Consider the following 12,614-nt stretch of genomic DNA (forward strand, 5'->3'; position numbering starts at 1 on the left):
AGGTTACAAAAATGTTAGGATATAGCTAGAGACTGTCTCTATTACCTATTAAAATCCAACCTGGTTTGGACGAAAAGTGGTAGAGCTACAGTAATTCTTAGTTGAGCTGGTGCATGGTGGAGGAGGTTTAGAACCACAATATTACCTAAAAAATCACAAAAGTCCCTTAGACGGCTGGGGAGAGAAAGCCTTTCTTACACCCTTATTGGTTAGAGAGATGGGGCTTGCGCCACTAAGGCTACTAGCAGGGGCTTGCCCCTGTCGAGGCTCTCTCCCCATCTCGTCTGAGCTTGCTGAGATAAGACTCTATACTGTACGAAAAAGGAGCTAGTCCTAATAAGTGAATAGCGCAGTACATGGGTATAGTATCGTGTGAGACACGTGCGACAGATAATAGGAGGTGACACTGTGTGGCACTACACGCCTAAGGCGATGCGTAGACTGATTGAGGAGAAGCTTCCGTGAACAGTGAGGGCTGGCTGGAAGATTGACGAGCATGATGACAATCGTCACGGATCCTGATTTCCAATCACTGGTTGTTAGCGACGATGACATCGTTGACCCGTCCAAGGCGACGTCATGGAGGGGTGGGAGGTTTACGTCGATGGCGGAAAAATAGTCAACATCGAGAGTGGAAAGAGCATATTCCCTAGCTTCGCAGAATGTGAGAAACTCTGTGGGATGGGCGGAGTGACATCGATACCGGTAGATATGCAATAATTCTAAGAACGCGTTGAGGCCCGATAGGAAGCAGACAGCTGAGGGTGAAGAACTGAACGGCTTCTTGTGCTTTAAGGATTTTAGAATTACTTACACTATGTTAGATGTGTTGTCGATGTTGCTCACAGCATCTCCTGAAGGAGTGAGTGAGCCTGGATAACAGAGTCTTCACGCCATGATTAAATTGCTTCTTGGCAGAAAGGATTAACGAGTCTGCGTGGTATAAAAATCTACCCACATGGTTCTCCTTCCACCAAGGAAACATGGAGCCTTTAAATCCCAACTCGCAAACAACCATAGTCCTACTCATATTTCATTTCTATCACTAGCACTACTAGACTGATACTTGAAGAGGACTTTGGCGGTTTGCTAGCCTATATGAGCTGGCATTCAACAATCCCCTCGCCCCCATTTTCTGGGCTCCAGACTTGGAGAACCTCCAATCCTGCCCTGGCAACCAATGCTCTCCATTGGCTTTCAGTCCTTTCTTGCCCCGAGTGCAATGCCATCATGGCAAGATCAAAACCGCACATAGCTAGCGGACAAAACTCATTTGGGAGAATAAAGTCGTTGATGAGAACTTTGGAGTGACCCCTTTTCATGGCTGAAGCGGTGTGGGAAAGAATTTTAACGCAGACATCGTCAGACCAGTCATGCATGATGAAGTGGAAGAAGTAAATCAGGGCGTCTGTCCCAAGTGTAAGCCAACCTGCAACAATATTGAGTGACCGTGTCACCGCTTACCTTTCACGGGCTGCGGTGTAAAGAAATCGTATTTGACCACTATAATCCTCTCATCGAGCGTTGGTATCCCGTCAATGACTGCTGGCAGATCTTCTAAGACAAGTCGGCCCTTTTTGTCCGGAAACTTGTTCTTGAAGTTCAGGAGGTCATGCCCGCGACCACCTGCAACGTCGACAAATAAAGTATCGCTATCCTTCAATTCAATCTTGAAGATTTGGCTTTCCACAGGCCACCAGTCAAGCCAGCTGGGTCGGGCGGCTCGAACGCCAGTCATGAAGGTGTTGAAGTTGTCGATAACCTCCGGTTGAGTGCGCCAATGGTCAAATGAGTTTTTTTCCGTCCCAAACGCATATTGTAGAGGCCCGGCACACGGATCATCAGGTTGGATGTAGCCATTTGCCCGAAAGTAAGACACCATCTTAGCCATAGAGCCATTGCATTGGTCCCAGCTGCCGAACTTATGTCATGAATGGTGTCCATAAATACTGGACACAGATTACTCACAGATGGATGTGGCCAGCCCGCATTGGCTCCGTACACATGATTTCAGTAACTGGGTTCGCGGCCCACGTATTCTCACAAATCTCTTGAACGAATCCCAGAGCTGCCAGTGGTCGCAGCAAACGCACTATCGTTGTCATTTTGTATACATTCTGCTGAATTAAGAATGCAGTAGAATATTCGTACCTATGAGCTTTTCTGAACCGCTGGATGCCATCGCAAGATCAGCGGCCGATACTGGTGTTGAGCTTGCCGCAATCAAGTTGAAAAGTTTCATATCGACCGCAATCCGAGCTGCAAGTGCGTAGGTAGGCTGCGGAGTGCACCATCAGTCATCATTCATGCTTCTTGGAATGACCTGGTTCATTCATACGAAGAGACTCAATTCAAGGGCTACATCGGCGGGATCTTGGAGCTGGACAGCAATTTGTCTATTCAGTTCGACTGCCTTGGTGCGCAATTTGGGATTGGACGCAAAATCCGGTTGCTGGGAAAGGGAAGAAAGCTCATCGATCAAAGAATTTGCAGTAACCCCCATTTTGATGCTGAAAGAACTGTCCTAACCGCAGCGTTTTGGGAAGTGGTCACCTTCGGAAGGGAGACAAGAGAGCTTTTGGTAGTGAGGACGGCCCGAGACCCTCAACAACCAGCCCCGAAGCGAACAACAAACCCGAACGCGATATCGGCTGCTGCATTGCGGCGTTGAGTGCTTGTTGCCGAGATGATCTGACCTCCACACCACATTCAGCCGGTTTCATTGGGCAGCAACACCCGAGTCAGAGGTAATCAGCAAAGTTTAGCTTGCAGAGGAGAATCTGGTACAGAGGCAAGGAAGCGGATTTTGTGTGAAGGAAGTAATTGGTGGCGCGAAGCCTCCTTCTCGCTTATGTTCTTTGCTTTGCAGCTGCAATACTCCGCATAAGCGCGGATGTGGGGAGGAAGCCGGTGTCAAACTTACCAGTATGGCGGATTCCAATCACGCTTTTTCTTCATTGTCAGATTGGTTTGGCGTTTGAGGCTTGTCTCAGACGCACAACCTTATCACTCCAGTCAATATTCAACTTCGACTGTGCTCTGCTTTCCACCCAGCCATCCATGCTCATGTGCACACCCTGTTCCGTGCGTGTGAACTGATATCCCTTCCTGAAAGGAGCAGACCGAGTTCGAGGGGTCTATTCCTCGATTACAGGGCAATGCTCGTTCATCTCAAGTCAAGGAGTAGATACTTCAGCAGGAAAGTCCTCTGCGCTCCTCAACCTTATTTCCCAAGCGCTGTTTGCGAATACCATAAAATTTTCATTAATTTTGACTTCGGAAGATGCCCATTGTGATCATGAGTCCAAGAGACGCCCCCAATGCCTCCAATGCCGGGCCTGCGCTTTCATCAATCTCGTGGACACTCTTAGCAATCTCAATTATAGTTGTTGCGTTGCGATTCTACGTGCGCTCATGCATCGTGCGGCGGGTTTGGTGGGACGATTGGACCGTTCTAGCTGCACTTGTAAGATCTGTCAACGAAATATACTACCTGTAGAAAGCTGATAAAACACCTCATAGAGCCTCGGAATTGTCAACACATCCACGGTCCAAGTCGCTATCAATCACGGCCTTGGACGGCACGCCAGCGCCATTGAGGATCCACTCCAGATCATGACTGCGATTAAGTGGGACTACATCTCGCAGCCAACTTGCATCATGGTACCGGCCTTTGGTCGAATTTCACTCGCGTTGCTGTTATTGAATTTCGCGGGCAATACACGGTTCCGACGCTGGCTTCTTTGGTTTCTCATCGTTGGGCAATTTATCATCAACAGTCTGACGTTCATCTTTATCCTAGTTCAATGTAAACCTATCGAGCTTCTGTGGGACAAGCGTGTCGAGGGCTCTTGCTGGGATCTTAGGTTCCAGGAAGACTTCGGATACTTTCAGGGCTCCTTCAACTCGGCAACCGACTTCATTCTCGCGATTTGCCCAGCCTTTGTTATCTGGAACCTGAACATGAAACTTTCGGAAAAGATAAGTTTAATTTGCCTTATGGGACTGGGGATATTGTAAGTGCTAATGCCGTTAAAGTATTGTCACATTAGCTGACTTCCCAGTGCAATGGCGGCGTCAATTGTGAAGACTATTCTCTTAAAGGCCGTAGGAAGCAGTAATGATTACACTTATACTACTGCCATTGTGATTCTATGGAACACGTTAGCCGACCAAAGGTTATGGTGTCTGATTTCGGCTAACACGTTTCCAGAATCGAGCAATATCTTACCATCATCGGAGCTTCAGTAGCCACCCTCAAGCCCTTGATTCGGAGACTCCAGCGGAAGGGTAACCCATCCTATAATGCCAGTGCAAGTGCTGGCTCGTATGGTATGAAACCTTTGAGCGCCAAACGTCGCTCCCTAGGACACACTTCAACTTCAAAGTATGCAGCCGAGCACTTTACTAAGCCGCGGGGAGGCATCGACGACGACGGGTCTAGCCAAACCAATATACTAAGAGCAGAGGACGGCCAAGATGGTAATATTTGGAAAACAGTAAACATTTCAGTTCAGCGGGAGAATACTTCGGCTGCTTCTAGTTAAATGCGCGAGAAAGAAGGGTGTCATCGAGCTTCAGTTCAGGCACGTGTCTCAAGATCGCCAAGAAGGCCTCGGGTATGACATACTTGAAGGAGACCATGGAGCTTGCCGAGCATATCTTTTTGCACATGTACCTTCTTAGAAGTGTCGTTTCTAGAAGTGTAGATTTATGATGTAAAGATAGACATTGGCTAGTGGCATCAGAGCAGTGGGGCCGAATGATCTTTGGGCTGCCGACACCGCATCGGGCATAGCTCAGAGCCGTACCATCCGCAGGTTCCCCGGAACGCTAAATCGCGGGACAGCTCGTCTACCTCTCCACTTTTCTTCAACTCGACTTCTTCAGCATCGTCTGTGACATTTGCAACAATAATGCCAATGGCGGGAGATTTCAGGCGTGTAGAGACATTCTGCCGTCTCCCGAGAAGGAGGTGCGTTCTTCATGCAGTACCGGACGCGTTACACAGCCCTCTCTGCGTGCGGTTCCACGTCCTCGGAAATGGACCCATGCCCTATCGTTGCGGCACAGCACACAAGGTATGTCAGAGCGACAAAAGCACCCTCTAGGTCTAGTCCTTGATCATAAGCACTCCTTATGAGGGCGGAGCTATCGTGGCATAGCCCATTCAAGTTACGCGTGCCAGCTATTGAAGATGAGGTTGCCGAGTATCCAGTCTGTTTCCGTTGTATGATATTCTTCGCAGCCATACCAGGCCGCAATCGGAGCGCAAGGATGACATGCATCCTGCTCTCTCGACCTGATACCCTGGAATGTACACAGTGCAGCTCGGGTAGCTAGGGTGTCTCCAACTGGATGCGCCCTCTCCTGCACAAGAGTCATGGGTAGCGTACTGGGCACCTTCTCGTTTTCGCCGATCGGTGAAGGAAATTTGGACTTGACATGAATGGGGTGGCCCATACCCTGGGCATACTTACCGGATTGCACTTATACTCAGGCAATCTGCACGACTGAGTCCCCTATCACACTGTTCCAGCTTCCATCCAGAGCTCCTTCCTGTTTATTCTGTCTCATTCCATCCAAGCAAGGGCATGGCTCTCAGTGTCGAAAATATAGAGAAAGCGGAGGTATGCGAGGTAGTCGTCTCGCCCATCGACCTCAGCAAGGGTTCCGGATATGTTTTAGATGCATCCGCAAGTGGTGCGGAGCTGCTAAAAAAGACCACTGATGGGAAGACCGTCCTGTTTGTTACACCACTCAGGGCTGCAAAATTGACGCTTACGGACCTGCAGAATACCTCAACCCACCGACGATAAAGCCGATCCCCTAAACTGGTCAAAATACAAGAAACATGCAATTCTCCTTGTGGTATCTGCCGCAGCATTCCTGCCCGACTTTACGTCCGCGATTGGAGCTGTCGCATTGGTACCTCAATCCGTCCAGTACGGTAAGGTACCAGACGGCATTATTCCATCTCTCGCGGGGAATATCTTTATGCTCGGCGCCGGTGGCGTTCTAGTAGTCCCTGCGATGGCCTACTTTGGACGTCTTCCAGTCTTGTTCTGGTTTATTCTCATGGCGCTTTGGTCAACGGCCTGGTGTGCTGCCCCAGCAAACTTTGAGCAGTTCATGGCTGCCCGAATTATCAACGGGTTCTTCTCCACAGTTGCACAAGGAGGTGGATTGATCTTCATCAACGACATCTTTTTCGTTCATGAGCATGCTCGGAAAATCAATATTTGGTCCTCCTTCATCATCATATCGCCTTACCTCAGCCCTCTAATAACAGCGTTCATTATCGAGAAGCATGAATGGAATTGGGCTTTTTGGCTAGCGACCCTCCTTCATGGCCTCTGTCTCATTGCTATCGTGTGCATTGGTGAGGAGACTTACTATGATCGACGCATTCCAGAAGACCAACAACCTGCTCAATCCTCACGCCTGAAGCGTCTCGTTGGCGTCGAGCAATGGAAGTCTCGAGAGCGTCGCAACTCCTTCGTCGGTGCCTTTTCACGGCCTGTCCTTGCCATTTGCAAGCCCGTTGTGCTGATCTGTACGATCTACTACTTTCTCATTTTCGCGTGGACAGTTGGTATGTGCGCACTACATCCTGCCTCTGCGAGTCCAAACTAACATAATATCGAAAGGCGTTAATACTACGCTTAGTATCTTCCTCCAACCGCTATACGGCTTCGGTGGGACTCAGCTTGGTAAGTCTAGATCTCCCATTCACCCCCGTTACCTTTAAGTAATACCAGTGTAGGGTATTTTTATTTTACAGCCGTTGTCGCGGGCATACTCGGTGAAGTGACAGGTCATTGGCTCCATGATTATAATGCTTCGTTTTGGATGCGTCGCAATAAGGGGGTTCTCGAACCGGAAGCTCGACTTTGGGTTCTCTGGATAGCCACCCCTTTCATGGTTGCCGGCCTCATCCTGGTCGGCTTTGCGTATCATAACGTCTACCACTACATGGTCGTCGCATTTGGTTGGGGCATCAACGTCTTTGGGATTATGATCAGCACTGTCGGTCTCAATGCCTACGTCCTCGACTCGTACCCGAATGCGTCTGGAGAGGTCTCAGCTTGGCTGAACTTCGGGAGAACTACTGGAGGTTTCATGGTTACGTATGTTCAGATTCGCTGGGCTACGAAGATGGGTCCGCAAAACAGCTTTTCTATCCAAGGATCGATTGTTGCAGCTGCGTTCTTCCTTATCGTTGGACTCCAAGTTTGGGGAAAGAGACTGCGGAAGTGGGGTGGCGAGCTTAAATTCCAGACCAACTAAAGAGGAAGCCCACCACTTGAGATTGACGTACTGTTACATCCTACCAATTTCCCCTATGTCGGACTGCTCCCTCCAAAGGCGCCTTAGTCTCTATGGATTGGAAATTCAGTTCAATGGCAACGACCCTGGGCAGAATGCAATAAACATTTAGTTTAAAACACGACGTTGCGCCTTGAATCTCTTGACATGGTCGCTTTCAAACCAAACATAATTAAGTTTTTCGTCCCACTTCTTGGTTTAATATCTGAAGATGCATATGTGTAACAAATAATATTATATGACATGATGCTAGCAACTCAGAACGCCGTAACGCGTACGCACCTAGGAGCCACGTATAGATCGACCTGAGCCTGGTTAGGCGACGACTTGTGGTTTTGCCACATTTTGCCACAATGACCGGGGTATTGGAGTGTTATCGATAAGTGACCACGTGACCTCCTCGTGGAATACCCAAACAGGTATCCCCAGTGCTGGCGATAGATCGATCCGATTCGTGGATCGATCCGAATCCACGCTATCCTGAATCTGGATTAGATCCTTGAATTAATTTATAGTCTTGGCTGAAAATTTGCTTCCCTATTAACAAAACAACTTTAAAAGTCTTATATAATAGAATCCTATAAATTAAGCTTAACTCTAGTGCCTAAAAATAAGGGTAGTAACATTAGAAACTTTGTATAACTACTAATGTCTAATAAACCTACTAAATAAAACAGCTAGCTTCTCTAATACTGCAATTTCTACAATTGCAACTACGCTTTAGAGGTTGTTATAAACTTTTAAAGGCACTTAAAATCTAACTACTAAGTTTTAGCAAAGAGTACTTTTTCTTTTATATAACAAGCAGGTGCTATTAAACTCTAAGAGCTATAGGACTGCGCAGAACCTTGCATAAGAAGAGATATATAGAATGCTGCATTTAGAGCCTATCTAGATAAAGATATTATTTAAAAGGCTTTTATATAACTAATTATTTAATAGTGTTTTACTTTTTTAGTTATTAAATTATTATCTTTTTAGGCTTTTATACAAGCATTAAATTCTATTACTAAAAAGGCTATTCTAGTTTTACACTTTACTATTTATATAGCAATCTAAAGCTATTAGTATAAAAAAAAGCTTATTCTTTAGCACAAGATTTAAATAGTAACTTTAAAGATTAATATTACACTTAATCTCTAAACCTCTCTAAACTAAATCCTATTTATTATAATTACTAGACACTTTATATAAAGCTTAGATAATACTGTTACTAAACACTTTCTTACTTTATAACTAGTCTTAGGCTATTCTAGTAAAGAACAGTTCTCTATACTTTATATAGTACTTAAGAAGTACAAGATTACTAAAAATCTAGAAGCAGTTATTAGAGATAATGCTAGCACTAATAACACTCTCTATTATATAATTAGTAAGTAGTATTCTAACAAACTTAATCTACATTAGAATTTTAAGAATAAAAAAGTTTACTATCTTAGTTATATTATTAATCTTATTATGTAAGCATTTTTATTTTTAAGTTTATATAAAAGTTATCTTAAAAATCTTAAAGCTACAGACCTTAAAAAAGTAAATAGATTACCCCCTAATTCTATATAACAAGATATAATTAGAGCTATTAGTCCCCTTAGCAAACTTTATAACATTATAGTCTATATTTATAGTTTAGGGCTTTGTACAAATAAGTTTATCTTGCAAGCTAGACAGATAATACCCTTAGACAATTGTACAAGATAGAACAGCTAGTATTATATAATTAATACAGCAATTAAGCTTAAAATGCATGTAGATTTTTACATTAAAAACTAACTTAATCTTAAACATAATACTTTAGAGACAAAGGATTAGAAAATGCTTTGTATAATAAAAACATTCTTACAGATTTTTAAGAATGTAATCCTTTAAAATAAAAAAGATGTAAAATGCTTTAGACAGGCTCTTTCTTCTCTATAGATCTTATAGACTTACATAATAGCTTTCCTAGCAAAACATAAAAAGGGAGATACATAATTTAATAAAAATTATGTTGTACAAGCTACCTAGGCACTTATAGCATAGCAAAAATAGTAGAACTTACTTTAAAAGCATCCTCTTTACTAAATTGCAACAGTTTTGTATCCTTATTATTATATAAACTAGGCTAATAAGGTAATGCTTGCCTTAAAGTTTTCTACTAAAAACTAAAAAGCATAGAAAGCTTAGCTAAAATAATTCTAGCTTAATTTTTAATTTAAATATTAAAATTTATTATTAACACCTCCCTAAGGTAAAGCGTAAGAGTAAAGAAGATAATAGGCTACTTATTATATAACAGCACAGATTATTTATAAAGTCTAGAATTATTTAATTAAAGCTATAACTAAGTAAATTCTTAGTAATTAGGCTTTAGTAGAGAATCTAGATAAGTAGGCAGAGTATACAGAAAAGCTAGCAACAAAAGGGGTTAAAGATGTATTAAAATAGTAGTAGAATAATATACAATAATCTTAGTAGCCCCTTTTTACTTATCTTGCACTTAAGATCTACTCTATACTACCTATAAGTAATAAACTAGAACATATCTTTTTTAAAGCATGTTATATAATCTTTTAGACTTAAGCATTATTAAATCTTAATATTATTAAAGTAATTAAATCTTTAAATTACTAGTTAAGTTAAAAATAAGTAGACTATTTAAAAAAGTAAAGATCTTTATTTTCTATTTTATTCTTTGCTTATAAAAAGACTATTAATTTTAAGTAATTTGTTGTACAATGTTTTAGCGCCTATTTTTATTATTACTTTTTAGCTCCTTAATCTTGTATAGGTAATCTGTAACAATGTTGTTTACACTAGAAGACAAAGTTGCTAGGGGACCTATACTATTATTAAGTGTTAGACAATACTAATTAGGTTAAGAGCTATTATAGTAACTATAACAGGCAGCTTAATCTTTAAATTTGCAATTAGCGTAAGCAGCTGCTTACTTAGATAAGAGTAAAACACACTCTAAAAATAAACTACAGTAAGGATAGCTAGTACACTCTACTATGTAAGTTAGTTATTATACAACATGTAAGATAAAAGGCATATAGTAAGGTTCTATATTAATAGTACTATAAGTCTAAATTAACACTACATTAACATATAATAGGCAGTAGGTATTTAATTAGAAGGCATAAAAAGTGCTGCTGTAGTATTTAACATTGTTATAAGGTGCAGAGAGAACTTGTTTCTGCTAAATCTAAAATTATTAGCTTATTATACAATAAAAGAAGTAACTTACAGTATACGCTACAACTTCTAGAGCTGCTTGTACGTTTAGGTTAGAGGCAGCAGGAAAAACCTAGATGCATCTTTTGCAGCTATTAGCGCTATGCTGCTTCTAGCTATTTTTATTGTTCTTCTTAGTGTTCTAAATTGCAATGTCTATGTTTTTGTATAATAAGATAAAAAGAAGATACTTTCTGTAATGCGTGTTATATAAGGTAGGGCTTAATATACATTTTTTTCTCTATTATTTAGATTTTAAGCTATTAACTGCTTTTATTATAAATAGAATCTTATTGTCTTAAGCTAAATTTTTATTAAATGTTTGTTGTACAACCTATTAAGAGTACAATAGCATAAAAAATTAAGTAAAAGACTAATTGTTTAGAATAGTTGCCTATTTAGCCTTAGCGCTGGATTGATTCATGGATCCGATCCAGATCCAGGATAGCGCCACGTGATTCCGGATAATCGATTCGGACCGATTCCCGCCAGCACTGGACCGTATCCCGCAGCAACGGAGAACCCTTGCCAAAAGTTCCCAACCTTTCACCGTAACATTTCAACGTGGCCAATCACGAACAAACACTCCAAAAACAAACAGCAAAGTTGGTGCTCAATCGAAGCTTGGAAATTCCCTTCTATCCAGAAACCTTCTTCCTTCCCATTTCCACTCAAAGATTTCGCAAACCTTCCGTTGCGATCATCGCCATAATGTCTGATCTCGACGCCACAACTCCTCGTGTCTTCCTTGCTCGACATGGTTGGTATCTCCTATCTGCCCAAGGCCTCAAATATAGCCTAATCAAATTCTAGGCGAAACTGAATGGACCAAGAACGGTCGCTATACAGGAAAGACTGAGCTCGACCTCACCCCCGATGGCGTCCGGCAAGTCACAAGCACAGCAGCACAATTCGTTGGCCACAGAAAATTAATCGATCCGGCCCACGTTGCACGCGTATGGGTTAGTCCGCGAAAGCGCACGCGGCAGACATTCCGATGCCTTTTCGACTGTTCTGACGTCAGTATCGCCGACAACAAAGTCACTTTCACGGAAGATATCACTGAATGGGACTATGGCGATTACGAAGGCTTGCTGGTGGGTGAGATTCGAGCGGGTCGGGTCGAGAGAGGGCTGGATAAAGAGAGAGGTTGGAATATTTGGAGGGATGGATGTGAGGGTGGCGAGTATGTATCTCTCATATAGGGTGATAACCCTTGGATGCTGCTGACGTGCTTCATAGTTCTGCTCAGCAGGTGACGGGCAGATTGGATCGACTAATCGCAGAGATTCGCGATATTCAACGACCGTATATGAATGGCGAGAAACCTGTTGATGTAGTTGTCGTAGGTCCTCCGTTTTGTCGCCATTTTTGCAAACAAGTTAACTTTTGCACGAGGTCGCACACGGCCTTATCTTGCGCTGCTTCGTGAAGAGATGGCTGGGTTATCCACTAGATATGCCATTGACATTAATGTTATCACCAGGGGGGATTGGCATTCTTAGGTGCGTGTTTACGTAACTTAAAGGGACAAAGGGTGTAAACCGTTGACGGTGAACAATAGCTATAAGAATCGCGACATAGATGAACCAGCCCTCTTCATTGGTATATCCATCCCGCCGCTGGAGGATTAGATATGGGAGGGGAAACGTAGTGAATCGCGACTGCGACCAAACACATTCGCCTACAAGCTTCCTAGAAGAAACTATGCCACTCCCGCCGGTGGTCTTACTCTTATCTTCCCCGCTAGCGTTTCTAATCTATATGTTTTGTTGCAGTAGCCACGCATAGCTCTCATGCATGGCTCACACAATAGTCGCATGTCATAATAGTCTTATGTTGCCAAGACTTACCCCTTTTCTTGCATATATATACACCCCTAGGTACACTTCTTTAGTAATTAACTATAATGCATATGTACTGTTCTGTGCGCAAAATTAACTGTTAGCTGATTCTTCACACCTTTTTAGGTGTGATAGCAGAGTGTTGCAGAACCCTGTCCTTACAGTAACTTAGTTTCTCATCTCTACTTTTACTAAAAGTTGTATAGTTATAATTCTAGTAACTACTTG

General features: G+C 42.9%; 4 protein-coding genes across 4 annotated transcripts; 3 read left to right on the top strand and 1 right to left on the bottom strand.

The window, feature by feature from the left end:
- Window positions 1–1,094: 1,094 nt before the first annotated feature.
- Window positions 1,095–2,503, bottom strand: BDR25DRAFT_324031 (S-adenosyl-L-methionine-dependent methyltransferase; the record flags this gene model as incomplete). The annotated part of the gene is made up of 5 exons (XM_033692137.1): window positions 1,095–1,408; window positions 1,465–1,913; window positions 1,969–2,092; window positions 2,152–2,278; window positions 2,339–2,503. 5 exons carry the CDS (start codon window positions 2,501–2,503, stop codon window positions 1,095–1,097), a joined length of 1,179 nt encoding a protein of 392 aa, XP_033549495.1.
- An 831-nt stretch (window positions 2,504–3,334) lies between these two features.
- Window positions 3,335–4,277, top strand: BDR25DRAFT_160792 (uncharacterized protein; the record flags this gene model as incomplete). The annotated part of the gene is made up of 4 exons (XM_033684038.1): window positions 3,335–3,466; window positions 3,523–4,016; window positions 4,065–4,163; window positions 4,214–4,277. Coding segments are annotated over 4 exons (789 nt in total), but the record flags the coding sequence as incomplete, so codon positions are not given.
- An 885-nt stretch (window positions 4,278–5,162) lies between these two features.
- BDR25DRAFT_365744 (putative MFS transporter) lies at window positions 5,163–7,419 on the top strand. The gene is made up of 4 exons (XM_033696914.1): window positions 5,163–5,746; window positions 5,796–6,595; window positions 6,651–6,713; window positions 6,767–7,419. The coding sequence occupies exons 1-4, from the start codon at window positions 5,595–5,597 to the stop codon at window positions 7,288–7,290; spliced, it is 1,539 nt and encodes a 512-aa protein (XP_033549497.1). The 5' UTR covers window positions 5,163–5,594; the 3' UTR covers window positions 7,291–7,419.
- A 3,681-nt stretch (window positions 7,420–11,100) lies between these two features.
- BDR25DRAFT_333050 (phosphoglycerate mutase) lies at window positions 11,101–12,176 on the top strand (the record flags this gene model as incomplete). The annotated part of the gene is made up of 5 exons (XM_033692800.1): window positions 11,101–11,302; window positions 11,356–11,728; window positions 11,785–11,887; window positions 11,941–12,047; window positions 12,107–12,176. Exons 1-5 carry the CDS (start codon window positions 11,254–11,256, stop codon window positions 12,174–12,176), a joined length of 702 nt encoding a protein of 233 aa, XP_033549498.1. The 5' UTR covers window positions 11,101–11,253.
- Window positions 12,177–12,614: the final 438 nt, after the last annotated feature.

The sequence above is a fragment of the Lindgomyces ingoldianus genome (assembly GCF_010093535.1).
Source record: "Lindgomyces ingoldianus strain ATCC 200398 unplaced genomic scaffold BDR25scaffold_10, whole genome shotgun sequence".
Taxonomy (NCBI): Eukaryota; Fungi; Ascomycota; class Dothideomycetes; order Pleosporales; family Lindgomycetaceae; genus Lindgomyces; species Lindgomyces ingoldianus.

Bases quoted from the DNA above. Each gene is read 5' to 3' on its own strand.
- BDR25DRAFT_365744 (XM_033696914.1), top strand. From the start codon at position 5,595: ATGGCTCTCAGTGTCGAAAATATAGAGAAAGCGGAGGTATGCGAGGTA. The intron at 5,747-5,795 runs GTTTGTTACACC...ACGGACCTGCAG, and splicing joins ACTGATGGGAAGACCGTCCT to AATACCTCAACCCACCGACG. The intron at 6,714-6,766 runs GTAAGTCTAGAT...ATACCAGTGTAG, and splicing joins CTTCGGTGGGACTCAGCTTG to GGTATTTTTATTTTACAGCC.